This window comes from Stylophora pistillata, chromosome 8, assembly GCF_964205215.1.
Source record: "Stylophora pistillata chromosome 8, jaStyPist1.2, whole genome shotgun sequence".
Taxonomy (NCBI): domain Eukaryota; kingdom Metazoa; phylum Cnidaria; class Anthozoa; order Scleractinia; family Pocilloporidae; genus Stylophora; species Stylophora pistillata.
Genome location: NC_142526.1, coordinates 28,470,172 through 28,495,568, shown reverse-complemented (window position 1 = coordinate 28,495,568; position 25,397 = coordinate 28,470,172). Strand labels below are relative to the sequence as shown.

The following is a 25,397-nucleotide window of genomic DNA, read 5'->3' as shown; positions in this document are numbered from 1 at the left end:
GCGAAGGCTCGGGATCGGAGCTTTTAATTAACAGAAAAAAAGTCTTGATATTATCCACGCAAATCCGGGAAAAGGGCGGTTTGTACGGTAATCCACTTTGAGACACCCTTAGTCTGAATTCTTTAGCGCTTTATTTGACTTTCTAAAGCATCCGCTATATTAAAATGTAGATATGGAAACAATACCTATAACTCGAAGCTAATCTTACTTTAAGAAACCCTACATGTTTTTGTTTGGGAGTTAAGATAAGATTGAAAGAAAAAATATCAATCCTATCTTGAATGCTCACTTTGTCACTGTCAAAACTTCAAGCAGAACAGATTGTCAATCAAGCTCGGATTTCCGCTCAGACAAAATATTTTTACTGATGATTCGCGCAAAAGATCATATTTCTAAGAATTTCTTTACATCCTGCAAACCTTTAACGACGAACAAATGAGATGGGAGAGTCTTAATATGAGAATCTCTCGGAAAAATTGATAACTCACGAGAAATACTTTCGCCAATAATCTCCTGTTGTTACCGGTCCACATTCCGAACAATCTGTTCTCTGCTTTTTTTTTCTCTCTCAGCAATGAACTATTTTGACGCCAAATTCTATTTGTGATACAAGTGAGGAGGTTTAGAAGCGAGACTGAATGATGTCGTTTGACGACAGAACCTTCGTAGAGATTACAGTTTCACAAAAGTTGTTAAGTTCATTTGTCACCAACAACTTGGGACAAAGGAAGTGTGTGGTTCCCGCTGAGAATTCACACCAACCCCAACCTATGTATAGCTGGCTAATGTGAAACAGTATTGCACGACGAAGCTACAAGATTTGGAAACGGAAAGGTTTTGTGGCTCTACCGCTTTTATCGTTTTCACCGAGCATTGAAAAAGTTACGTAAGAAAACGAGCCCCAGACTTGTTATTACGTATTGTATTCTGTACCACTGAGCTACAACACATTCGTCTCAGTTTCAACAATATCGGAAGCCTCTTGTGTGGTTGATACGGAAGGAATAAAGATTTCCGATTGAAATAGATGTTGAAGAACAACTCAGAATAAATTGATTTTGATTCTACAGGTTTACCTTTTAATTTTTAAATCAATTTTTTTTATTTACAGAATGCAGTACCAATTCATTTCCATTCTGCAGATCTCGATAACCAACGAGCTTCGACGTTTCGTACTCGTGTCTTAAACTAATAGAAATAAACAAGCAATCATAGTAAAACAAACAAACATAGGAAAACAAACATAAAGGTTTTGCTAGTAAGTGGCCAGTCGGCTTGTAAAAGGTGCCACGGACCACACATGAGGGAGGGGCAGGGCGTTATGTTAGTCTCCCACAATCGGGCATGTCTCGTCAAGAAAACCGAGCACCGTCCAGAACTGCACTATGCTGTAAATTCTGATCACGCGAATGATGAAAGATCGCGCGGCACGCTGAGCACGTGAGGGAAAATGTCGCGCTCGTTAGGCAGGAAACGTCAAACTATGGTATCAATTACACGGCTTATAAATAGCCACAAATCTCCCATATTAGTACCAATACTCCCTTATCAGCTTCTGCAGATGATGTTGAACAACCTAATTATATTTGAAGACAGAACAAAACCGAAAAATAAAACTTTAAATAGCAAGCTCGAGATAACGATGATAACTACGAGGAGAAAGAAGAGGAGAGAAATAATATGATACCGCTACCTGATATAAACAAAATTGATAGGAGGTCGACTCAATAACATTACTATGCACTAATTTAAGCTGGATGGAAATGTGTGATACTTATTAAGGAGTACAGGATGTATTGCCCGACCATAAGTAGAGAGATCTACGTGATAATGTTTTCTCAATCACTGATTAATGGAGAAATGTTTAGCCACGTACTGATAGACTATTTCGTGTTGTAAATGATAAATGTAACGCAGAGCGACACACACACACAATAAAAAGATGGAATTTAGCGAGCGGCCGATTATCGAATATTCATCGTATCTTTAATTAGCCATTTGAAGCAAAATTGTCGCACACTAAACAGCTAAGAACATTCCAGAAAAGATTAAGTAATTCGTCTCTACTGCATTAAAAAGTTATTTGCAGTTATCATAATAATCCGAGTAAGCATCGTATTTTGCAGTCCTTTCTCCAAAATGTCTTCAAAAGACACAGGAACATGTCCAAATTTCCTCTCCAACAAATTATTTGTCCCTGCTTCTATAGAGTCTCTTACATAATTTCTCTTTCAAAAAGTTCAGGTATTGATCGACTGAGGACAGATCATAGTGGGAATAAGAGAAAGTACATACATATTTTCAGGCTGGAGGCCCCATTCCCTATAAGATCTCCTTCGAGAAAAAAAATGTTGAATAACATCAATGCTAACGTATCACTTTCTTTCTCATCGGAAAAAGGTTTCGTGAATAAGCAAGTCCAAGTGGGTATGATTCTTTACCAGAAACGAATTTGAAAGAAAACAAACAAGTATTGACCCCTGAGAGATCATAAGGGTTCACTTGGCTTATACTATTTTGCGAAACGAAACGAAACGAAACGAAATTGTACTATTTTGCGAAACGAAACGAAACGAAACGAAACGAAATTTTGCGAAATGGCGTTTTTTCGCCTTTATTTAGCAAATATGTCCTCTTCGTCCGAAACAAAATGTTTCCACCAATAAGATGATCAATATTTTTAAGAGCCTGCTCACCTCTCATTTTATTGACCATAGTAGAATTCGTTTCGCAAAGTAGTAATTTTGACAGAATTACTATTTTGCGAAATGGCGTTTTTTCACCTTTATTCAGCAAATATGTCCTCCTCGTCCGAAACAAAATGTTTCCACCAATAAAAAGGTCAATGTCTCCAAGAGCCTGGTGACCTCTCATTTTATTGACCATAACAGAACTCGTTTCGCAAAGTAGTAATTTTGACAGAATTACTATTTTGCGAAATGGCGTTTTTTCGCCTTTATTTAGCAAATATGTCCTCTTCGTCCGAAACAAAATGTTTCCACTAATAAAATGATCAATGTTTCTAAGAGCCTGGTGACCTCTCATTTTATTGACCATAACAGAACTCGTTTCGCAAAGTAGTAATTTTGACAGAATTACTATTTTGCGAAATGGCGTTTTTTCGCTTTTATTTAGCAAATATGCCCTCTTCGTCCGAAACAAAATGTTTCCACCAATAAAATGATCAATATCTCTAAGAGCCTGGTCACCTCTCATTTTTTGACCATAACAGAACTCGTTTCGCAAAGTAGTAATTTTGACAGAATTACTATTTTGCGAAATGGCGTTTTTTCACCTTTATTCAGCAAATATGCCCTCTTCGTCCAAAACAAAATGTTTCCACCAATAAAATGATCAATGTTTCTAAGAGCCTGGTCACCTCTCATTTTATTGACCATAACAGAACTCGTTTCGCAAAGTAGTAATTTTGACAGAATTACTATTTTGCGAAATGGCGTTTTTTCGCTTTTATTTTGAAAATATGTCCTCCTCGTCCGAAACAAAATGTTTCCACTACTAAAATGATCAATATTTCTAAGAGCCTGGTCACCTCTCCTTTTATTGATCAAAATAGAACTCGTTTCGCAAAGTAGTAATTTTGACAGAATTACTATTTTGCGAAATGGCGTTTTTTTGCCTTTATTCAGCAAATATGTCCTCTTCGTCCGAAACAAAATATGTCCACTAATAAAATGATCAATCTTTCTAAGAGCCTGCTCACCTCTCAATTTATTGACCATAATAGAAACTTGTTTCGCAGAGTAGTAATCTTGACAGAATTACTATTTTGCGAAATGGCGTTTTTTTCACCTTTATTTAGCAAATATGTCCTCTTTGCCCGAAACAAAATGAAAGACAACTACCTGTTTTCGTTCTCGATTGCTCTTTATTGGCTCGGAGTTTACTCTTTATTGTTGTTATAATTCTGTTTTCTATTCTGCTCTGTATTCCTTGTATTTTGTTCTATTCTATTTATGGTTGCCGCAACTCGATTTTATAGCTGACCAACAAGCCACATGCGTGACTGGCAATTCCAGCCGAACTCAATTAACGCTCGATGTTTAGTCAAACTGCTAGGAAAATACGTTATAAGGTGACCAGGCTCTTAGAAATATTGATCATTTTATTAGTGGAAACATTTTGTTTCGGACGAAGAGGGCATATTTGCTAAGCAAAGGCGAAAAAAGGCAATCTTGCAAAATTTCGTTTCGTTTCGTTTCGCAAAATAGTATAGAAAACAGAATTATAACAACAATAAACAGTAAACTCCGAGCCAATAAAGAGCAATCGAGAACAAAAACAAGTAGTTGTCTTTCATTTTGTTTCGGGGAAAGAGGACATATTTGCTAAATAAAGGTGAAAAAAACGCCATTTCGCAAAATAGAAATTCTGTCAAAATTACTACTTTGCGAAACGAGTTCTATTATGGTCAATAAAATGAGAGGTGACCAGGCTCTTAGAAATATTGATCATTTTATCAGTGGACACAGTTTGTTTCGGACGAGGAGGACATATTTGCTAAATAAAAGCGAAAAAACGCCATTTCGCAAAATAGTAATTCTGTCAAAATTACTACTTTGCGAAACGAGTTCTATTTTAGTTAATAAAATGAGAGGTGACCAGGCTCTTAGAAATATTGGTCATTTTATTAGTGGAAACATTTTGTTTCGGACGAGGAGGGCATATTGGCTAAATAAAAGCGAAAAAACGCCATTTCGCAAAATAGTAATTCTGTCAAAATTACTACTTTGCGAAACGAGTTCTGTTATGGTCAATAAAATGAGAGGTGACCAGGCTCTTAGAAATATTGATCATTTTATCAGTGGACACAGTTTGTTTCGGACGAGGAGGACATATTTGCTAAATAAAAGCGAAAAAACGCCATTTCGCAAAATAGTAATTCTGTCAAAATTACTACTTTGCGAAACGAGTTCTATTTTAGTTAATAAAATGAGAGGTGACCAGGCTCTTAGAAATATTGGTCATTTTATTAGTGGAAACATTTTGTTTCGGACGAGGAGGGCATATTGGCTAAATAAAAGCGAAAAAACGCCATTTCGCAAAATAGTAATTCTGTCAAAATTACTACTTTGCGAAACGAGTTCTGTTATGGTCAATAAAATGAGAGGTGACCAGGCTCTTAGAAATATTGATCATTTTATTGGTGCAAACATTTTGTTTCGGACGAAGAGGGCATATTTGCTAAATAAAGGCGAAAAAACGCCATTTCGCAAAATAGTAATTCTGTCAAAATTACTACTTTGCGAAACGAGTTCTGTTATGGTCAATAAAATGAGAGGTGACCAGGCTCTTAGAAACATTGATCATTTTATTGGTGGAAACATTTTGTTTCGGACGAAGAGGACATATTTGGCGAATAAAGGTGAAAAACGCCATTTCGCAAAATAGTAATTCTGTCAAAAATTACTACTTTGCGAAACGAATTCTACTATGGTCAATAAAATGAGAGGTGAGCAGGCTCTTAGAAATATTGATCATTTTATTAGTGAAAACATTTTGTTTCGGACGAAGAGGACATATTTGCTAAATAAAGGCGAAAAAACGCCATTTCGCAAAATTTCGTTTCGTTTCGTTTCGTTTCGCAAAATAGTACAATTTCGTTTCGTTTCGTTTCGTTTCGCAAAATAGTATAAGCCGGTTCACTTATGATCTCTTGATCTTGGTCTTCAGGTAAATTGGAAAACCGATCCTCATGAGTGAAATAAATGAGGGAATTGTAAACTACACTTCATGTACATGTCAGTTTATAAAATACATCTGCCTCAGGGATGAAGCCCTCACTTTTCTCATCTTTTCTGTTCCCTTAGGAAGTTTTAAGATGAGTTTCTCGATTTAATTTATTACATACGCTGAACTATTTTTGTTTTTTGTTTTTTTTTTGTGCCGATCGTGGATGTTCCTAAAATCTGGAACGAGGCCAGGGCACCCGCGAAGCGGAGAACGGGGAACAGGGGACGGAACAGGGAACAGGGACGGTTTTAATAACAACTGCCTGCTGTTTTCAAACTAGGCAACATCATCATCAATGGGAAACTCCGACCGTTTTCTTTCTCCGTTTGTGAATATCGTGAACAAATTACCAGCGTTCTTTTTTTTGGCCAACCATGAGAAGACAAACAGGGCTTGCACTGTATCTTGGAGAGCTCCATACGATAAAACTAGACGCATATCTGCGTGTACTCGGGCTTTCAATATCGCACATCTGGAGTTATCTTTAGGAGACTGCCATATTGCCATTGTTACTGTCGTCACGCAATTTCATCATTGCCGGTCACAAATAAGTCTACTTGTGTTTATTTTTGCCTGCTGTCCAGAGTGTAATGAATGTTGCTATGGTACTAGACAACAATCAAAATAATATATTACCATATAGAAGTAAGTTCCTGTAGATGCCAAAGGTTGAAATTCAACGACTTTTCAATGACTTTGAAGGCCAAGTTTTAGAAAATTGAAGGACCATTTTTTATTTCTAACCATTTTCACTGCATTACCGCAGCAGGGCAGGACTAGAACGGAACAAATGCGAACCATGCGAGTAATCCACCCAATAAATCAAACGCATCCCACCCCAGGGGAGGACAACCATCACGCAGCAATCTCGTGCGTGGAAATTAACCACTTTTGGAAAGGTTACCATTAGCAATTTTTTTAATTATTAAATATATTTTTTCTCAGCTTTTCCATGAAAGTACTGTAATTTTCAACTTGAAAATTGCTAAAGAAAAAGCATTGCAAAAATCAAGCCTTAGACCTCAAATTCAAGTACTTTCAAGGCCTGAGTTTTTAACTTTTAAATTCAAGCATCTTCAAGGACTTTCAAGGCTTTTACAAACCCTGAGTAGGTAATGTATTTGTCTTTGACTGCAAGGAGAAGGGAACTCTTTATCTATTATTGGTACCAAGTCATAGTTTGAGTTTGTTGCCAAATGTTCACCCAGGGAGAGTTGTCAGAAATCAGTAGATTGAAGCAATATTGCTGTTCAATAGTTCATCTAATTGCTTTTAATAGAAAAATCTCTGAATATTGAATACTACTGATGGCTACAACAAGAGAAGCATTGCTATCTACAGATTTAGTATATTCAATTAGAGGCATTTGACTTTCATGACATACCAAGAGGGAATAAACAGATTTTGACCTTTTTGTGGGTTTAAAAATACCGGTCAAACAAAAATCTGAAAACCACATCAAAAACCCTGTGCATTCAACTATTATTTCTTACAAGATTTGAGAATTGATTTGCTGTCAACTGAATCAGACAATATTCCTTCACTGTAATCACTTTTAAGATCTAAACTTACTTCAGTTCCAATCCTCAGTTTTTGGCAAATCATCTGACAGTAAATACTTGTTCAAAGACCTTCAAAGATGAATTTTCATAATCTTTTGCCATACTGAATAACATTAGATAAAGTGTTTGAATTCCAATAACTACATGATTTTATTACGGAGTAGCAGAGTGAATAGACAGCCACAGCACAATTCCCATTGAACTTTCTGGTTTCACAGGCATGACTCTGAAAATGGGCACTATTTTGAACTTTATCAATTTTAACCCCTTTCAACTTGAATATATCATTGTTATGTATACTCTGAAAATAATGTACTAAGCTATTCAGTGATGATACTTCAAGCAGCACACATTCTCAGTACCTTGAGAATGGCTTCTACCATAAATTTCCTTTGCATGAGAATCAAATATTTTACAAGCCAACATTGCCTTTACAATAGATAGCAACTGCAATACATCCTATTGCCAAGACAAAATTGTTGAAATTTTTGGGTATAAGTGACTGAAAGGCTCTATCTAAGGAGGTACAGCACTGATATCTTTCCATTGTAGCTTCTTGATGAATAGTGCCAGTGTAACTTTCATTGACAAACTTCAAAGCCTGTCCGTAGACTTAACGTTATTTTCCGGCCAATTTCACGCTTTCAAAGCGAAACTGAACATTCAGTTATATTTCAAATTTAAAAACCTCTAGAAAATTACTTGAGTTTCCCGTTTTGCAAAGCCAAAACGCGCCAAATTTACCCTGTTTCAAAAAAGACTTGGAAAAAAATCCGAATTTTGAAAACAAAGACTGCTAGTCTCTGCGGAGTTCTATTGTTATCGCTATTGTTTTAATTGAACAAAGACTGAATGCATAATTAATGTATGGGGTTATATGGTACTCTTGCCCTACTGAGTTCTCGATCACGTCTGAATAAACGGTTGTGTTTACAGATAAACATAATGTGAGATAGCTCGTTTGATATAGCACGGTTGGTTTCGCTTGATATTCCTCGATAGAAGGTTCACTCGTAAAGAATCGCTCGTAAATTGATCTTTCGTAAAGTTCGCAGACCAACCCGTTCCCAAAACGCTCCACAAGTTTTAGTGTGGGTCTACCGATAGAGGTGTGACATAAGTATATTGAGCGTAATAGCCATCCACGAAGGCAGCCATTACTTTAAACCATGCGCTCCAGAGTCCATTCTACGCATGCGTTGTAGTGGAACTGCGTTTTAATTTGTGACTGAATGCCAACCTTGTTCCCAGGGTCTCTCATCTTCCCGTCCCCCGGAGCGAGCAAGGAGTGGGGCGGGAAGATGAGAGACCCTGTGAACGATGGAAACGAGGTTGAATGAATGCCAAAAGAAAAAAGAGAAAACCAAGCCGAATTTATACCGCGGGCTTTTCCTTCGGAAACGACTAATTATAAGGAATTGTATGGAGCTTTGTTAGCATTATTCGAGGCGCGGCGGGTGTTGTTACGAATGATCCTCGCAAGGATCATACAGGACAACACTCGCCGCGCGACGACAAACGCTAAAAAAGCTCCATGAAATAACAAACTGTCACGTGACCGATTTTCCCTTGGCAACGCCATACTGTGGGGCAAGCTATTTAGTTTTTCCTTGACAACTAACGAAGGGCGAGTTGGCGGAGGGGATACAAAGGAAAGGTTAAAGGTCTTTTAAGGCGTTTGTTTGTTATGATGTCACAAGAAAACAACAGGAAAATATCTCTTTGAAATTTTTACATACAACTGAACTAGTCTCGGACTGAAATCAGTCACTAGAGGCCGAGTTTCAGACTCGTGAAGTTTTAGCATGGTCAGTCTCGTTTGAAGTGATAGCGATGGCGGCATCGTTGCCGAAAAATCACCGTGATTCATTCGACTTTATTGCTATCTTACACGGATATTTAAGCCTTTAGAATGAAAATATTGAGTGATAGTCTGGTTTGAATTTCATGGAGAATAGCCTTGCATCATATGGCGACTGCTGGTAGCCAAGCTCTTTCGACCGAATCACGACCGAGTTTCTGTTGGAGGGAGGCTTCTCGCTCACAACAAAAATGCTGGAGCAACTTCAGAATACCCGTCCACATCATTTACATGTGTCGGGAGGCTTTGAAGAATGAGGCATAACACAGTAGATGCTATTCTTATTCAATGACATATAAATGAGTGGCCGGGTATTCTGAAGTTTAGCATATTTGATTGCAGTCTCGTTGTTCAGGGTGAACCCGAATAATTTTTCTTATATTCACATCTGTGGAGTCCAGAGATTCAAGCAAGTTTCCTGATATTTCTTTCGCAGAAGTTGAAAGTTTTGCTCAGAAGGCGTCGCGATGGGAACATGCCAGGAAAGCCTACAAGTTTTTCGCTGAACCTGGCTACCTTCATGATAAGAAACGTAAGTAAAATCTGGGATATCCTAACTTCTGTGTGCAAATATAAGCTTAAACCAAGTCGTCGGGTGTTTCTTAATATTAAGGTGGAGGAAATCCTCTGGAGGAAATGACTACAAAATAAAAAATATATATATTTAAGTGGTGATCTGCACCTAAACAGAACTGTATTTAAGCTTATATAAAGCTATAAGGTTAAGATCAAAATACCAAGAACATTTCATAACATTGAAAATGAAAATTTGTCCAGAATTAACAACAAGAATATTGTTTTGTTTAGGTAAAGTATATAATTAAGTTGGAAATATTTGCTGTTCCAAGTTAAACAATAGCCTGTTTTTTAAATTTGTGGTTGAGATAATACAGTACATGCAACCAAGAAAGATGAATGCTAGTTAATTAAGCTTTCAGTAGATGAGAGTTTACAAAATGGATTTTTATGTTTAGTTAACATTATTGCAGTGCTTTCTGGACAAAAGCATTAGTAAGCTAATTTTTTTTCGTTTTTTGCAGTTCAATATTCTGATAACCAGGTCAAAGTAACATCAAAGTGATAATAAACCCTTGGTCACCATGGCTTAGTTGCTCACGGGATAGGAAGTGTATGACAGCTCAGCTGGGGGGAATGGTTACCTCCCATTTGGACTTTTCGAAACCAAAGTTGTCAAGGAAAGCTCAACTGATTTTGATGAAGTACCCCATATTTACAAAAACCCTGTTGCCAAGCAGCTGTCACTGAAGAGAAACCATGAACACTATTACCAATGGAATGACTTTTTCAGTTATATCAATGAGACAACTTTCTTCTGTGAAAGAATTTATTATGATGCAGAATTTTTTCAGATTGCCAAAGATAATGTGGATGCCTTCTTTTTTTATTTTTACTTGAATAGGAACCTCGAAATGTGCAAACTCCTAATAATTTATGTTTCAAGTACATACTAGCTAGTATTATTATTACAACTACAACAACAACTTATTTGTTCTCAGAATCAACTTAAAATAAATTAAATGAACAACAATAAGTTGGTTAGGCATGTACAAGCTCAAGTGCATTGTCCTCAAGACTTGATTCTGCAGTAATCTATTACTGTCTCAAGGTTTTGTAATGCTTAGAACTCTGATTAAGATGTTTTCTTTTATTTCGTTTTCTCAATACAAAGAAGCTGCATTAACACATACTACTGAAGACAGATATTTACACTCTTAGAAGATTTTATTACCACTAATGTTTTTAAGGGGGATGAAAAAAATTGAAGTCTTTGCATGAATTGAATAAAATTCACCAATTACAGATATAGATGTTTAATAATGAACTGTTGTGTCTTCCAGAAACATGTTTGAAGTTGTACAATGAAATAAAAAATCATCTTGGCAAATTTCTTGAAACTATACTCCCTTAAAAGTATTGGTCAATATCTAACCAAAGGTTATTCAGTGAACCATAAATTTTTTCTTGAGATAGAATAAATATATGAAAATCATATATTTTGAACTGCGGTATTTGATACGTATGATGGACGATCCTCGCAGTAGATAGCGCTATTTGAGCAATAGCGAAATTCAGACCTGAACAAAATCAGGCCTGTACGGGACTCGAACCACTGACCTCTGCGATACTAGTGCAGCGCTCTAACCAATTGAGCTAACAAGCCAACTGAGAGCAGGCCGTTAAGTTGATTCGTAATGAACCCGTGAAAGTGATGAATGAGATAGAATAAATATATGAAAATCATACATTTTGAACTGCGGTATTTGATACGTATGATGGACGATCCTCGCAGTAGATAGCGCTATTTGAGCAATAGCGAAATTCAGACCTGAAAAAAATCAGGCCTGTACGGGACTCGAACCACTGACCTCTGCGATACTAGTGCAGCGCTCTAACCAATTGAGCTAACAAGCCAACTGAGAGCAGGCCGTTAAGTTGATTCGTAATGAACCCGTGAAAGTGATGAATGAGATAGAATAAATATATGAAAATCATATATTTTGAACTGCGGTATTTGATACGTATGATGGACGATCCTCGCAGTAGATAGCGCTATTTGAGCAATAGCGAAATTCAGACCTGAAAAAAATCAGGCCTGTACGGGACTCGAACCACTGACCTCTGCGATACTAGTGCAGCGCTCTAACCAATTGAGCTAACAAGCCAACTGAGAGCAGGCCGTTAAGTTGATTCGTAATGAACCCGTGAAAGTGATGAATGAGATAGAATAAATATATGAAAATCATATATTTTGAACTGCGGTATTTGATACGTATGATGGACGATCCTCGCAGTAGATAGCGCTATTTGAGCAATAGCGAAATTCAGACCTGAACAAAATCAGGCCTGTACGGGACTCGAACCACTGACCTCTGCGATACTAGTGCAGCGCTCTAACCAATTGAGCTAACAAGCCAACTGAGAGCAGGCCGTTAAGTTGATTCGTAATGAACCCGTGAAAGTGATGAATGAGATAGAATAAATATATGAAAATCATATATTTTGAACTGCGGTATTTGATACGTATGATGGACGATCCTCGCAGTAGATAGCGCGAAATTCAGACCTGAAAAAAATCAGGCCTGTACGGGACTCGAACCACTGACCTCTGCGATACTAGTGCAGCGCTCTCAGTTGGCTTGTTAGCTCAATTGGTTAGAGCGCTGCACTAGTATCGCAGAGGTCAGTGGTTCGAGTCCCGTACAGGCCTGATTTTTTTCAGGTCTGAATTTCGCTATTGCTCAAATAGCGCTATCTACTGCGAGGATCGTCCATCATACGTAAATTTTTTCTTGTTGCATGACCTTTAATAGCCTAAGGCATAGCCTGGATTTATCACAGTATTGAGAAATATTGTTTATACACTATCTAATACCTTTGACAGAACTATGGTTGTAGGCTTTCCACAATGTTTACCATAAAGTAAAGTGGGCTGTGTATCTCTCATGTATTTTATCTATCCTTCTGCTGATGACATTATCAGTGGTCCCTGGAAGTTCACTAATAAGCAAACTACTGTGTAACCATCTCTAAGCTCTTTCTTGGAGTGTGGCGGAAATCTGCGAAACAATAACTTATTTTCACGGTCGTAGCACTTATCTGCATTGCAACCAGGAACACAGCAATGAAATTTACTCATCGTGACCACCGTTGTAAGTTGCTTTAGGTAAACTTGTCAGTTCTTAACCTGCTCGCATAAATTAAATTCAAACAATCCAGTGAAAACCCTAAAACCAAACTTCCACATGAAAAAAGCGATCAAGTCGAATTATTACAATGTAATCAAGGAGATTTTTCGGTTAGGTCGCTGCCATTGATATCGCTTCAAGCGAGTACGTGCTTGAACTTCACGAGTCTGAAACCCGGCTTTCACTGATTGATTTCAGTCCAAGACTATTTCAGTTGTATGTAAAAATTTTAAAGAGATATTATCTTATTGTTTTCTTGTGACATAACGACAAATAAACGCCTTAAAAGTCCTTTTACTTTACCTTTGTATCCACTTCGCCCACCCGCGCTTTGTTGGTTGTCAAGGAAAGACTGAATGGCTTGCCCTCCAGTAAGGCGTTGCCAAGGGAAAATCAGTCACGTGACGGTTTGTTGCAAAAGGCCTCTGGTATGAAGCTCTCCGAGATGGTCGCGTTAAAGAGCTCGAAGACAATAATATCATATATCACGAGTATCACACCTTCAACTGAGGTCTTCTGAACCAGAGTACAGGGGCGACTTACTCTCTTTCTCTTCACACACAATAAATTAATATAATTTATTGTGTGTGTTCTGTCATTCCTTAAGATATTGGGACCACGATTTTGTCTCGATTACCGTAGAAGTTGCTCTGTTAGTTCTTTCCGACCATTTCAGCCATTTACTGGTGTTCCTGTGCACATTCGATCAGGTTTTTCCGTTTGTGTAGGATGTTCAGCTGAGTCATAGTTGTGCTAGGAGATCATGGAATTCTCGGCACCTTTCCTCGCCGCTTACTGGCCGTACATTGCCTCGATTTTGGTTGGCATCTTCCTTGCTCGGCTTGTTAACAGAATTTTCCAACCGCAGAGTCCCGGCTACACAGTGGATGTAGATCCCTTTGAAGACAAAGAACTGGCCGCCATACCTCCTGCCGATCCACTTAGCTATCGACCGATCGGTGAAGGCGAAGCCCCTCATATACCATATCCCTGGTTCGACGATCGCTTGGAAGAAGATCAAATGAAGAAAATATCGGCTGAGTTTTACGAGAAGATGAACCATCGACGAACAGTCCGAAAAATGAGCGACGAGGACGTACCTATTGAAGTCATTGAAAATCTCATTAGAACTGCAGGTATTAGAATAAAATTTGACCCTTACAGAAGGCATGAAAGCTCAACTGTTAAAATAATTTTAACTCTAGTAAACTCTAGCGGCCTTTCAAAGGCGAGGCAAAGTGTTTTTTACGAACTGCTAAGTCAGGTGGAGGTGTGTCCTGCTACTGAGTTGGAGAGGGGGAGGGGGGGGGGACAAATAATATGTCACATCGCCCCCTAAGCCGAGTCATCCAACCTCAAGTGTAGTCATGTCCCCCCACCCCTCCAAAGTGTGATCATGTCCCCCTATGATAGAACAACTGAAGTATCCTATTCTTTTGTCTTAGTCTTAGTCAACTTTATTTAACCACATTTAATCCTTCAGGAGTTACAAGTTATGGATATGAATGTGCATACCAGCATTAAGACTACCTGATAAAACATTGTGTTTCTGCCCTCACCAGAAAATTAAATAGAATGAAAAAAACATGACCTGATTTACAAGGATGCCTTGCTATAGATATGTTAAAAATGTATTAGTAATTGAAAATGACTATTCACTCACTCTGGAAGCTATTGCCTGGTGGTGGATCAAAAACTTTATTTGTTCTAATTCAAACTGTTGTTGTAGTTTAAAAAAGCTGAACAGGTTGGTTTTTATTGTTATGATCACTGTTGAGCATTCTTCACCCGTCATGGTAAGTCTCCATCTTTAAGACTGGGTCAAGGTCACAGAGCCTCCTGGTTTCTTAAATTTTCATAGATAAAATATTCATGTAAATGCAAAAAAACTTCTCTTCAAAACTGTTGACCATGATGACTTGAAATAAGGAGGACAAAAACACTTTTTACCAGAGAGTGGAGTCTTGACGTTGTTTGAATAAATTATTATTTTACCAAGCCTCATAATTATTTGCTATCACTGAAAACCCTTTCCCCATTTGCATTAAGGCTGACTCATCCCTGTGAGGTGAAATCTGTTCAGCCCAAGTTCATTTCGTCTCTAAAATTTTTTTTCAGGAACTTCTCCTAGTGGAGCTCATACAGAACCTTGGACCTTTGTAGTAGTAAGAGACAAATCCTTGAAGGCTGCAATCCGGGAAATTGTGGAAGAAGAAGAAAAACTAAATTATGCCAAAAGAATGGGAGAAAAGTGGGTAAAGGATCTTGAGTTTGTGAAGACAACTTGGTCCAAGCCATACCTGAACAGTGCACCATATCTTATTCTTATTTTCAAACAAGTGTATGGATTTAATGAGGATGGAAGCAAGAAGACACATTACTATAATGACATGAGCGTGTGCATCTCCACTGGCCTTCTTCTTGCCGCCATTCAGGTAAGACTGGGGACTTATTCAGGGTGAGGGACTTTGCAGGGACGTATTCGGGGTATGAACTTCTGAAGGACTTCTCCAGGGGAGACTTTTCCCTAGGTATTAACTACATTTTGCAGCATAACTGGCAGTAGCATGGTTGGGTTTGAGATATTAGGTGTTAGCTTTTAAGTGGTGTCTTATTGAGGGTGAGAAATGTAGCCCAATTTCAGTGCATACAGTAGGTGTGCCACAGACCCTTTCTGACAACTTCTAAGAGTACCTTCCCTCCACCCCACCTTACCCAACCCAGGGTAATGGATCTGTTTGCTTTGTCTAGGAAAGGTATTTTAATCAATCTATTTTGACTTTGCTTGTAAAAAGGTAACCCCCTCACTTATCATCATTAACATTGTAATTTGCAGAATGCAGGTTTAGTCACGGTGACTTCCACACCCATGAATGCAGGACCAAGGCTGCGAGATTTGCTTGAAAGAAAAGTAAATGAAAAGCTCATACTGCTGCTTCCAATTGGTTATCCAGCCAGAGATGCAACAGTTCCAGACATAAAAAGGAAACCACTTCAAGATATTATGGTGTTGAAGTAGAGAGTTGATAATGGGGCAAATATTGCATTTGTAGTTACTGCCAATGGTTCCTCCCTCTCCTTGGAAGAGATTCTTACAAGAAATACAACTCTCTAGAAAACTTTTTGTTTGTATTGTCTTATATTGAGGAAATGTTTTATCCCTGTAGAGTTACTTAAAATATATTAAATAACAGCTGTAATGTGTACACCACTTGCTACATAAAACACTGGATCTTTTAGTGGCAACTAATTTCATGAGGTACTCCACAGATCAGATCAAGTTTGTAGCTGTTTAGCCCTCTCCCTACCAAGATCAAACTGTCAGTTTTCCACACTGTCTGCTATACATCTCTTTTTTTAATTTACAACACAATACATAACTTATATACTGAGTGCAACGCTTCTCAAAGATCCAGCGGCGCTTTACAATGATAGTGATAGAAATATATAATCAATTAAGAATTAAAGTGAATTAAAAAACTAGTGAAAAATCAGTGAAAGCAAAAACTACAACTGCCTAAATAAATGGGTTTTAAGTTTAGACTTAAATGTTGTTAAAAGGTCCACTTGCCAAATATCATCCAGCAAGGCATTCCACAGAGTAGGAGCTGTATGAGAGAATGCTCTATATCCATGTTTTAAGATTGCATTTAGGTACCATTAAGAGTTTTTTCTTAGATCTTAGGTTTCTATTAGGAATGAACAGTCTTAATAGTTCACTAAGATAGAGAGGACTCAGACCGTTTTTAAAATACTTTAAAAATGAGAAGAAGTATCTTAAAATCAATACGGGTGGACACAGACAGCCATTGTAGGCTTCTAAGTATAGGTGTAACGTGATCATATCTGCTGGTGGCTGTAAGCAGGTGGGCAGCTGAATTTTGTACATGTTGTATTCTATTAATTTGTGACTGCTGTAGGCCAGATAGAAGAATGTTACAATAATCCAACTTCAACAAAATAAAGGCATGAATAAGTATTTCACACTGACAGTGTGAAAGAAACTTTCCAATTTTAGCTATTTTATGAAAGTGGAAAAAGGCAAATTTACAGATGTTATTTATTTGTTCATCCATAGAAAGCACACTATCAAGCCAAACACCAATGTTCTTGGCAGATTTACTAGCTTTAATAAAGTCAACTCTGATCTTGATTGGATCCAGTGGAGGTTGAGGACAATGGCGAGCAGACAGGACAAGCAGCTCCATCTTATCTCCGTTGAGCTCCAAGCCTTAGCTTGCTCCAAGAATTCTACTGTTTAATCAAACTTTATCTCTATGCTATTTTTCCTTCAGTTTTCTACTTTTCCTATCATTCACTTTTTTTTCTGAAAAGTATGGTTGTAAGGACAACTTTCGAAAATTTTTCTTTAATAGGTCTGCAGGACTGTGGAATACTCTTCCACCCACAATGAAATGTATAACCTCGCTCCCAACATTTAAATCTAACTTAAAGAACCTATACTTTTCCAAACTTGACTCATACGGTCCTCCAGGTTAGTATTTTATAATCTTAAATAACCTGCCTTCCTTGTTACTCTTTTTAGCCTTTTTATTGTATCCTTTTACTTTTTTGTTATATAATAGGGGTTAGTTGTCAATTGGGACGAAAGTTCTGTTCATGTCTCCTGCCACTCCATTCTTACTTTTTCTTTCTTGGTACTGTGTAATGTAGATTAGTTATTTGTATTTGTAGAACTGTGGCGAATGTATTAAACTAAACTAAACTAAGGAGAAATCGTTTTTTGGTCAGTCATGGGAGTGAAATAATTAAATTTTTGATGAAGTGGTGTAGTTTAATGGTGAGACTTAACAGCTCTCATGCCTTTGGCCTCTTTAGACTCAGAGTTATCAATTAGTAATACAAAACTGTTGAAAAAACTACAAAATTGATCATAACCTACAACTTTAGTCACTAATCATGGGCTGAATGGTAATCAAAAACATTAACACCAAGTGGAATTCACAAAAATATTAATTTTATGTAGTAATGAGCTATAGTTACCTGTCATAAGCAAGTATGGAGGTCCTAACTGTCCATTGACACACCACATACACATTAAATAGTACCACTATATAAAAAAGTTTCTTAAATAAGTATTAAGATAAATGTTGTATAGTCTTTATCCATAAGGACATGGCCCAGATGTATTGCTTGAGTAAAACTGGTTGTTAAAAAATCTAAAATCTACCTCTAATAATTATGACAGAACTTCATTTTACTAGGTTACTTAAGATTTTCTAAATATACTTTTCAAAGACAGATAACTCCATCACATACACAATATATTTGTCTCCAAAAAAGACATTCACATCTTGTGGCAATAGTTAAATCTACTTTTACAATAAATTATTTTCCTACTAACTTACGACTTACAGGCACTTATTACCACATGGGTGAATACCGCCGCTTTTCCTTGCCCTGATTTTCTGGCACACTAGGAAAAGTGAGAAGCAAGGCCACCAGGCACTATTCACCCCAAGCAGCTGAAGAGACAAAATTGTGCCTCAAGAGATTCATTTCCAACTATTTTTCCATTTACTGGCAGAAATACACTTATGTTTTGCTTCTTGTGTGGATTATATAAATAACCCCTCATTCAACTTGATGTCCTAGAAAGAAGTGGATACTTGTGTCTCCACTTTGCTGCTCAGTAAATATCCACCACTATTCACCTCCACTTAGGTGAATAAAATTTTTACACTAGTCAACCAATGAATGTGCAAGCTGATAATTTTCATAAGTGCAAAGTCACAAAAAAGACAAATTTCTTCATTCAGCAATTCATTGATGAATAATCAACAGAAGTATTATGATGCCCCTTCAAACAATCAGTTTCTTTATTCATGGAATGTTGATTGATGATTGGTTGTCCAATTGTCACATCACAACTATAACTTGCCTGCAGTGAGTTGGAGCAGTTCAATCCAATGGGAGATCTTGAGTCAAAACACATTGTACAACTTTGAAAACAGCGACGAAACTTCCCAAGACATTTTTCAGTAAAAAAGCAAAATAGAAGAAAGTTTGCAAATCCAGGGGCATTATCTCCAATACCCTGCAAAATAAACAATACAATAAAGTGAGCATATCAAATCACTTACATGTAAGGTAAACACCTCATACCAATATGAAATATCCATGCCACAATTGCAATATTCACAATTTGTTTTTTTAGCAAGTTCTTTGAACAATAATTCAGTATGTAAATTATATTGCTCCATTTTGAAAGTATGTCTGGAAATCTAAGCAATGTCACTGTCTAATGTGGAAAGTCTTGCAAGATAATGTCAGTACCTACCTAGATTTGCAAGATAATGTCAGTGCCCGCCTAGATTAGCTCGCTATTTGCAGGCGGTGTTCATTGTAAGAAATTGTTTTGGAAGACCTAAAAGAAACTTGTCAAGTACGGGTCCTTGAGGAGAACCCCTAACTAGGGTACTTTAAAATTATTTACTAATTAATAAAACCAGTTTTGCTAACCTGTAGAATAAGCAGCCAAACTGGCGACTCATAATCTGGATTCTTAGCACACACAATCATCAGGAGAAATCTTATAGTTCCCCAAACACGCAGGAACACAAATAATAAGGGAACACAAATCAGTTTCCTTTCTGCCTTCTGAGCTTGCACCACTGTACTTTCAGTTAGAACTCTGTTTTTCTCATGAAGCTAAGGAAACAAACAATGCATTTGTTGTTTTAAATTGAAGTATTCTTAAAGTTTGAAGGCTAAATATATATTCAAATATATAAATATCATACTACCATTCATTTCATAATAATGTTTTCCTGCCGTGGATCCACACAACTTGCACAGTTTTAAAGATATAGTTACTGTATGATAACACCCCACTGCCCCACATGTTTAATATGCACCCTAATTTTTGACCATGTTTCCAAGTTTTTTGTCTCTACTGGGACTTGAGAAGAACACACTCCTCCAACATACTGACCACAAGCCATACAAAAACAACTAATCTTAGTATTTGTATGACATAGTTCCCTTCCTAATGTTTCTATGCTATCAACCAAATGAGGCCTCAGTGCTGAAGAAAGATTGGGGACACAACACAAGCACCAATATCAAAAATATTATGGTTTAACTGGAACCTCAGAACTATCAGAAGTGATTAACATGTAACCTATTGCCATAACATCCATAGACCACTTTCATAGATGGCTGCCGGATTAATATTCTTTTGTTTAAATTTAAATTAGCCCTACTGGCCTCGTTCTCCAGTACAAAATTCAAAAGAATACATTATCTCAAGCGAGGCCAGAAGGGCTAATTTAAATTTAAACAAAAGAATATTTATACGGCAGCCATTTATGAAAGTGGTCTATACATTATCCAGCGAAAATGTAATGAGAATACCCAAAATGGTAGAAGTTTTTATCTTGATCTAACACCATATTCTTGTGTGTAATTCATAAGGAAATGTGTAGTAGCTAGAGGAGAGAATTTACAATCGGATCTTGGGAGTTTCCTGGTTAAATAGCTTGAGTTCATAGCGAGAAAAAGCGTAATAATCTTACCTCCTTCTTCATGTTTCGCTTGACTAAGGCATAAAGTACAACTATTGCACAAAATGCCATTATTTCCCACAATTTTCCAGCCAAAAGCATCCACTCGACTTGTTCAAGCCAGCTCAATTTAATGCTGATCCAACACCATCCTGCAGAGACTTTGTTGCCGTTATCTCCCAGTTTATGAGTTGACGCTGCTACACCGACAATTACTGCTGGAATTCCCCAGCCACAAACATGAAATAAGTACAGTGAACGCTCAGCTAATCGAGAATTCTTCCAGCAAACAGAGATGTACAGATACAACGCCATTGAAACCGTCCAAAAGAAAGAAGTCAGCACAGAAAAAGTTCCAATGATACTTTGGACAAAACAGACATGTTTATTTTCAGTTCCTGATAACCAAATGTTTGTCGTAGCAGCAATTGTTGCAACACACGTGAGAAAGTCTGCGATAGAAATGTAAACCAGAATTCTTCTTGACGTAGTTCGAATATCCTTCCAAAGAAAGAAAGAGACGATGATGAAAAGCGTACCAAAAAGGGACAAACTTGTGAATATTGTGGCCAAGATTTCGTTGGCCGTGTTACGTTCCCCCATTACTGCGCTGATGGAACAACCTGAACGTTTACTTTGACTGTGTAGCAACGGAAACTGCGAAAAGTGGAGCTCTCGCAAGCAAGGTCTTATTTAGATAGAAATTTAATCCTGGAATAAATTGCGTCACGTCGGTTGTAAGCCAGCTGTGACAAGCTGTGACCATCTGCAAGGCGAAGAGGGGTGTACACGAGGGAGTGAACTAATTTCAGAGCCATTTATCCTCGATTAACCCTCTTTCAACCTTTCTTCTTTTCCTTCACTTCTTCTTTCTGTTGATTGTACCTGCGGACTTTTCCGGGAAAGATTACTGTATAACCAGAGGGAGCCCATACAATCTGTTTGTGTAGCCGACAGTTGTTTTGTATGGTGAATCACAGGTAGCCCAAGCTCACTACTAGAAAAGCGGACGTGACTCTTAACGTGTTGCGCAACGTTTTATATTTATAAAGGTTTGTATGGGATGTTATCGGTTTGCCTTAAAAGAGAGGAAAAAATGTCTTGTTTTGAAATAAAATGGACTTACCTTATTGCCTTGATGTTTTCTTTGTTGATTCCTAGCGTCTCAGGCCATTTTCAAGCGTTTTCGACGAGTTAGCGCTATGTTGGTGTTCTCTCTGCTCGCTGCTTTGCAGCTCGTTTGTCGGCGCTTCGCGCCGAATTGTCGTACTCCGGGAGCGAGAAGAGAACGTGTTGGACCAGGGTAACATCCCATATAAACCTTTATAAATATAAAACGTTGCGCAACACGTTAAGAGTCACGTCCGCTTTTCAAGTAGTGACCTTGGGCTGCCTGTTGGTAAATGTACCAGATTTACCGTTTGCCTCACTTATAGTGATATATTGCTGACTATGTACATAAATCATTAATGAATAAAGGTTGAATTACTTTACCTGTGGTCTATAGTTGTCCTTTTGCCTCAAAAATGTTTTTTATTTTCGCTCAAAAAAACATTGAGGCAAAAGAATAAAGGCTGATAGTTTCGAAAGAAACTGTTTGGGGCTGCGTCGGTGGGAGTAACGAAATAACTTGGATATATCAACAAAGTTGAAGTGGTAAATTGGCTACCGTAACGATTACAAAAGCTGACGTTTCGAGCGTTAGCCCTTCGTCGGAGAGAGAGCCTTCGCTCCGACGAAGGGCTAACGCTCGAAACGTCAGCTTTTGTAATCGTTACGGGCCAATTTACCACTTCAACTTTGTTGATATATCCAAGTTATATTGAGGCAAAAGGACAACTATACACTACAGGTAAAGTAATTCAACATTTATATATCAATGATTTATGTACATAGTCAACAATATATTACTCTAAGTGAGGCAAACGGTAAATCTGGCACTCCATAAAACAATAGTGGGCTACATAAACAAATTGTATGGGCTTCTTGTGGTATAACCCCATACCAATCAAAAACAACAAAGCCGTAGTCCCGCAGGAAATCTGTTGTTTTGCCTCAGCTTTCCTTTATCCAAGAATTGAATGCATAATGAAGTATAGGGTTCTACGGAAATCTTGCCCTTTTCCGCAGTTTAAGGAAATGCTTTGTTAGAAGTCAGGTTTCTAAAATTAGAAGGTTATCATGATCAAGCATGTTTTTCTTTTTCGAAATTTGTTACCCATAAATGTATTTAAGTTTTATTACCTTGCTAGGTTGCTTGTTTCCTTGAGAAGTGTAGACAGTTTTCTCGCTTCAAATAAGAGCAGGATTTTTGAAAAAAGCCCAGTTTTTTTCCTTCCCCATTGGTTTCACAATTTGGGACTCCTAATGCACCCGACCACTCCCCACCCCCGCTTAGTACGTGTTCAACTCTTCAGCGATTTGAGACAGCGTGATCCTTCCAGGGACAAGTGACGAACGTATTTTTCCGCCAAATGGAGGCTACCATGGTTTTATCCTTCTGATATTTTTTGCAGCACACGGGAAAAAGCGAACGAATAGCTTACCGTTTACTGTCGTTCTCTAGTACGACTTTTTAAATGAGCCCTCAAGCATGTCTATTCTTCTGTTACAACAGCCAAACGCTAATTCATCTTGGATTGAATTTTAAACGAAGGATCTCATCGTAGTGGACATAAGGTTTGAAAACTGGAGGATATCACTAGAAAATCATCCTGCAAGACCTGAAAGAAAATATGTATCCTTCAGAGACGCACGTGAACATGAGGCTTACGGTAATTTGCGAAACGAAACGAAACGAAACAAGGGTCGCAGAGAATTTTTTTAGGCGCTCTGCTCCCGAATGTTGTCTTGCTAGATAAAGCAAAGACAGGCTTACAGACGCGACAAGAAATTATTCCCTCTCTTCGAAAACTGTTCTCACTCGATGCCTTGTTTCACAAAATACCAATAACGACCGGCTTATCAGTGATATTTTGAGAAACGAAATGAAACGAAACGAAACCACAGGTAGCCCAAGCTCTGTCGCAGGCTCTTTCACAGTGGATTATTAAAGAGTTTGTATAGTGGTTTAGTTGGACTTGCTTTTGAGCTTCGTAAATGTAAAGTTGTGTGGAATAATCAAAGAAATAAAGTCTTACCTTCATAGAGAGTAGTCTGTGTTGTTCTCCTCGCGATTTGAGGCCGTTCTGATGTGTTTTAGCTTGACGCCCTATTCACCACGAGTCACCGTGTACAGGATACGGGAAAGTAGGAAACTTCTGTTGACACATGCCCGCCAAAATCGCTCGAAAACAACACTTAAATACTTTCCATCGAATCAAAACTTGGCAGCACGAAAGCCAAATAGTTGCCCTTTAAGTTCACCCAAAAAAATCCCACAAAAGTTGGTTTGTCGAACAACCTATCCAGCGAGAATTGCACGGCCGTTAATGTCTTAGACCTTATCATTTCAAGCAACCCACAAAGAGTGACAACGACTGATGTATTATCCCCGCGAAATGAAGGAGTCTTCACTGACCACAATATCTTGTCTTTTGAGCTCATGGCCACGGTTAAAGCACCAACGAAAATCCACAGAAATGTTTACAAATACAAAAAAGCCGATTTTGCTGGTCTACGTCATGCTCTGAATGTAATCAACCTCTGTCTACTGTCTGTTAGTAAATGACATTATTACACGACTCGGGCAGTCAGAGGGCCAATAACTAAAATCAACCAATCAAAATGCTCTATTGCCGGTCCGATATTCTCTAAGTATTGGACCGGGCACTGTCCCGAATGGTCCCGAATGATACCGCACTTGTGTCCCTTTGAACTTCAGTCGTATAATAAATCTCTTATTAACCAAGCTTGCTCGGGACCGTACTGGAAGAATATCGGCCCTCGGTCTTTTTTGTACGGACCTCGCTGCGCTCGGTCCGTACTGTCAAGACCTCGGGCCGATATTCTCCCAGTACAGCCCTCGCGCTTGGTTAATAAGATATACATATATATCGATTATGACTGGCACCATTGGAAGGATACCTTTCTAGCTATCAGTCCATCACATGTAAAACCAAGCCACTGAGCACTGCCTACGATATGAATGGAGCTATGTTGGAGAAAACAAGTCACGAACGTAATCTTGGTGTCTGGGTTTCCACTGACCTAACATAGAAATGCCAAGTCTCAGAGCAATGTTCACGCGCAAACAAGCTGCTTGGGTTTGTAAAACGAGACACGCGTCTTATACAAAGTACCAATGTAAGAAGATCAATCTATTTAACCATCGTTAGACCACATCTGGGCCACGCTACGCAAGTTTGGGCGCCACAATCTATTTATCTTATCTCAAGTCTAGAAAAGATACAGAGACGAGTTACAAAATATTTCTTGAAATTACCATTCTCGTGCTGTCGGAGTCACGAACAACGACTTAAAACTCTTTCCATACTACCTATTAGCTATTGGCACTAGTACTTAGATATGTTACTGTTTTTTTAAGATTACCTATGGTCTGGTGGATATAGACCCTGCAATTGTTCTTATTGCATGTTGTACAATCTTATAAGTTCTCGTGATAACCTCCTCTTTAGTTATCCTAAAAAGTTGTCTAAAGTAACCCTAGGTGATCGCTCCTTCACGTATGCTGTGCCGAAACTTTGGAACGCGCTTCCTCTGGAAATTAGGTCTGAAAACACTGTTGCTGGCTTCAAGTCTAAACTTAAAACACATTTATTTCGTGCTGCGTTTTCATAGCCTGCCTAATATTAATTACTTTATTTTATTTTATATGTTAAATATTCTATATATTGTGATCCTAACCTCTTTATTATTGTTCCCTTAGTTTTGCCAATACAGCTGTTACCAAATACTCTGTACGTAAATGCAAGACTTCAACCTTTCAACGGTCATTTATTGTACGAACAATAAGAATCTGGAACACATTACCAGACGAGCTTAACCTTAGTATGAACAATGTGAATGACTTCAAACGTGCTTCCATTGA

At 38.0% G+C, this 25,397-nt stretch overlaps 2 protein-coding genes and 1 long non-coding RNA gene across 3 annotated transcripts; 2 read left to right on the top strand and 1 right to left on the bottom strand.

Annotated features, from left to right (window-relative positions):
- Positions 1–8,860: 8,860 nt before the first annotated feature.
- LOC148725746 (uncharacterized) lies at positions 8,861–10,999 on the top strand. Its single transcript, XR_015990674.1, has 2 exons — positions 8,861–9,706; positions 10,215–10,999. It is a non-coding gene; the product is annotated as an uncharacterized LOC148725746 (long non-coding RNA).
- Positions 11,000–13,498: 2,499 nt separating this feature from the next.
- LOC111323578 (iodotyrosine deiodinase) lies at positions 13,499–17,039 on the top strand. Its single transcript, XM_022926967.2, has 3 exons — positions 13,499–14,017; positions 15,000–15,316; positions 15,718–17,039. The coding sequence occupies exons 1-3, from the start codon at positions 13,645–13,647 to the stop codon at positions 15,898–15,900; spliced, it is 873 nt and encodes a 290-aa protein (XP_022782702.1). The 5' UTR covers positions 13,499–13,644; the 3' UTR covers positions 15,901–17,039.
- A 798-nt stretch (positions 17,040–17,837) lies between these two features.
- LOC111323564 (G protein-coupled receptor 157) lies at positions 17,838–21,751 on the bottom strand. The gene is made up of 4 exons (XM_022926956.2): positions 21,534–21,751; positions 20,420–21,299; positions 19,365–19,553; positions 17,838–18,939 (listed from the first exon to the last, which is right to left on the bottom strand). Exons 2-4 carry the CDS (start codon positions 21,008–21,010, stop codon positions 18,658–18,660), a joined length of 1,062 nt encoding a protein of 353 aa, XP_022782691.2. The 5' UTR covers positions 21,011–21,299; positions 21,534–21,751; the 3' UTR covers positions 17,838–18,657.
- Positions 21,752–25,397: the final 3,646 nt, after the last annotated feature.

Coding starts and splice junctions, on each gene's coding strand:
- LOC111323578 (XM_022926967.2), top strand. CDS start 13,645: ATGGAATTCTCGGCACCTTTCCTCGCCGCTTACTGGCCGTACATTGCC. Junction 14,018..14,999: donor AAATCTCATTAGAACTGCAG/GTATTAGAATAA, acceptor ATTTTTTTTCAG/GAACTTCTCCTAGTGGAGCT. Junction 15,317..15,717: donor TTCTTCTTGCCGCCATTCAG/GTAAGACTGGGG, acceptor TGTAATTTGCAG/AATGCAGGTTTAGTCACGGT.
- LOC111323564 (XM_022926956.2), bottom strand. CDS start 21,010: ATGGGGGAACGTAACACGGCCAACGAAATCTTGGCCACAATATTCACA. Junction 19,554..20,419: donor AGCGAAACATGAAGAAGGAG/GTAAGATTATTA, acceptor TTGTTTCCTTAG/CTTCATGAGAAAAACAGAGT. Junction 18,940..19,364: donor TTTGGCTGCTTATTCTACAG/GTTAGCAAAACT, acceptor TTTATTTTGCAG/GGTATTGGAGATAATGCCCC.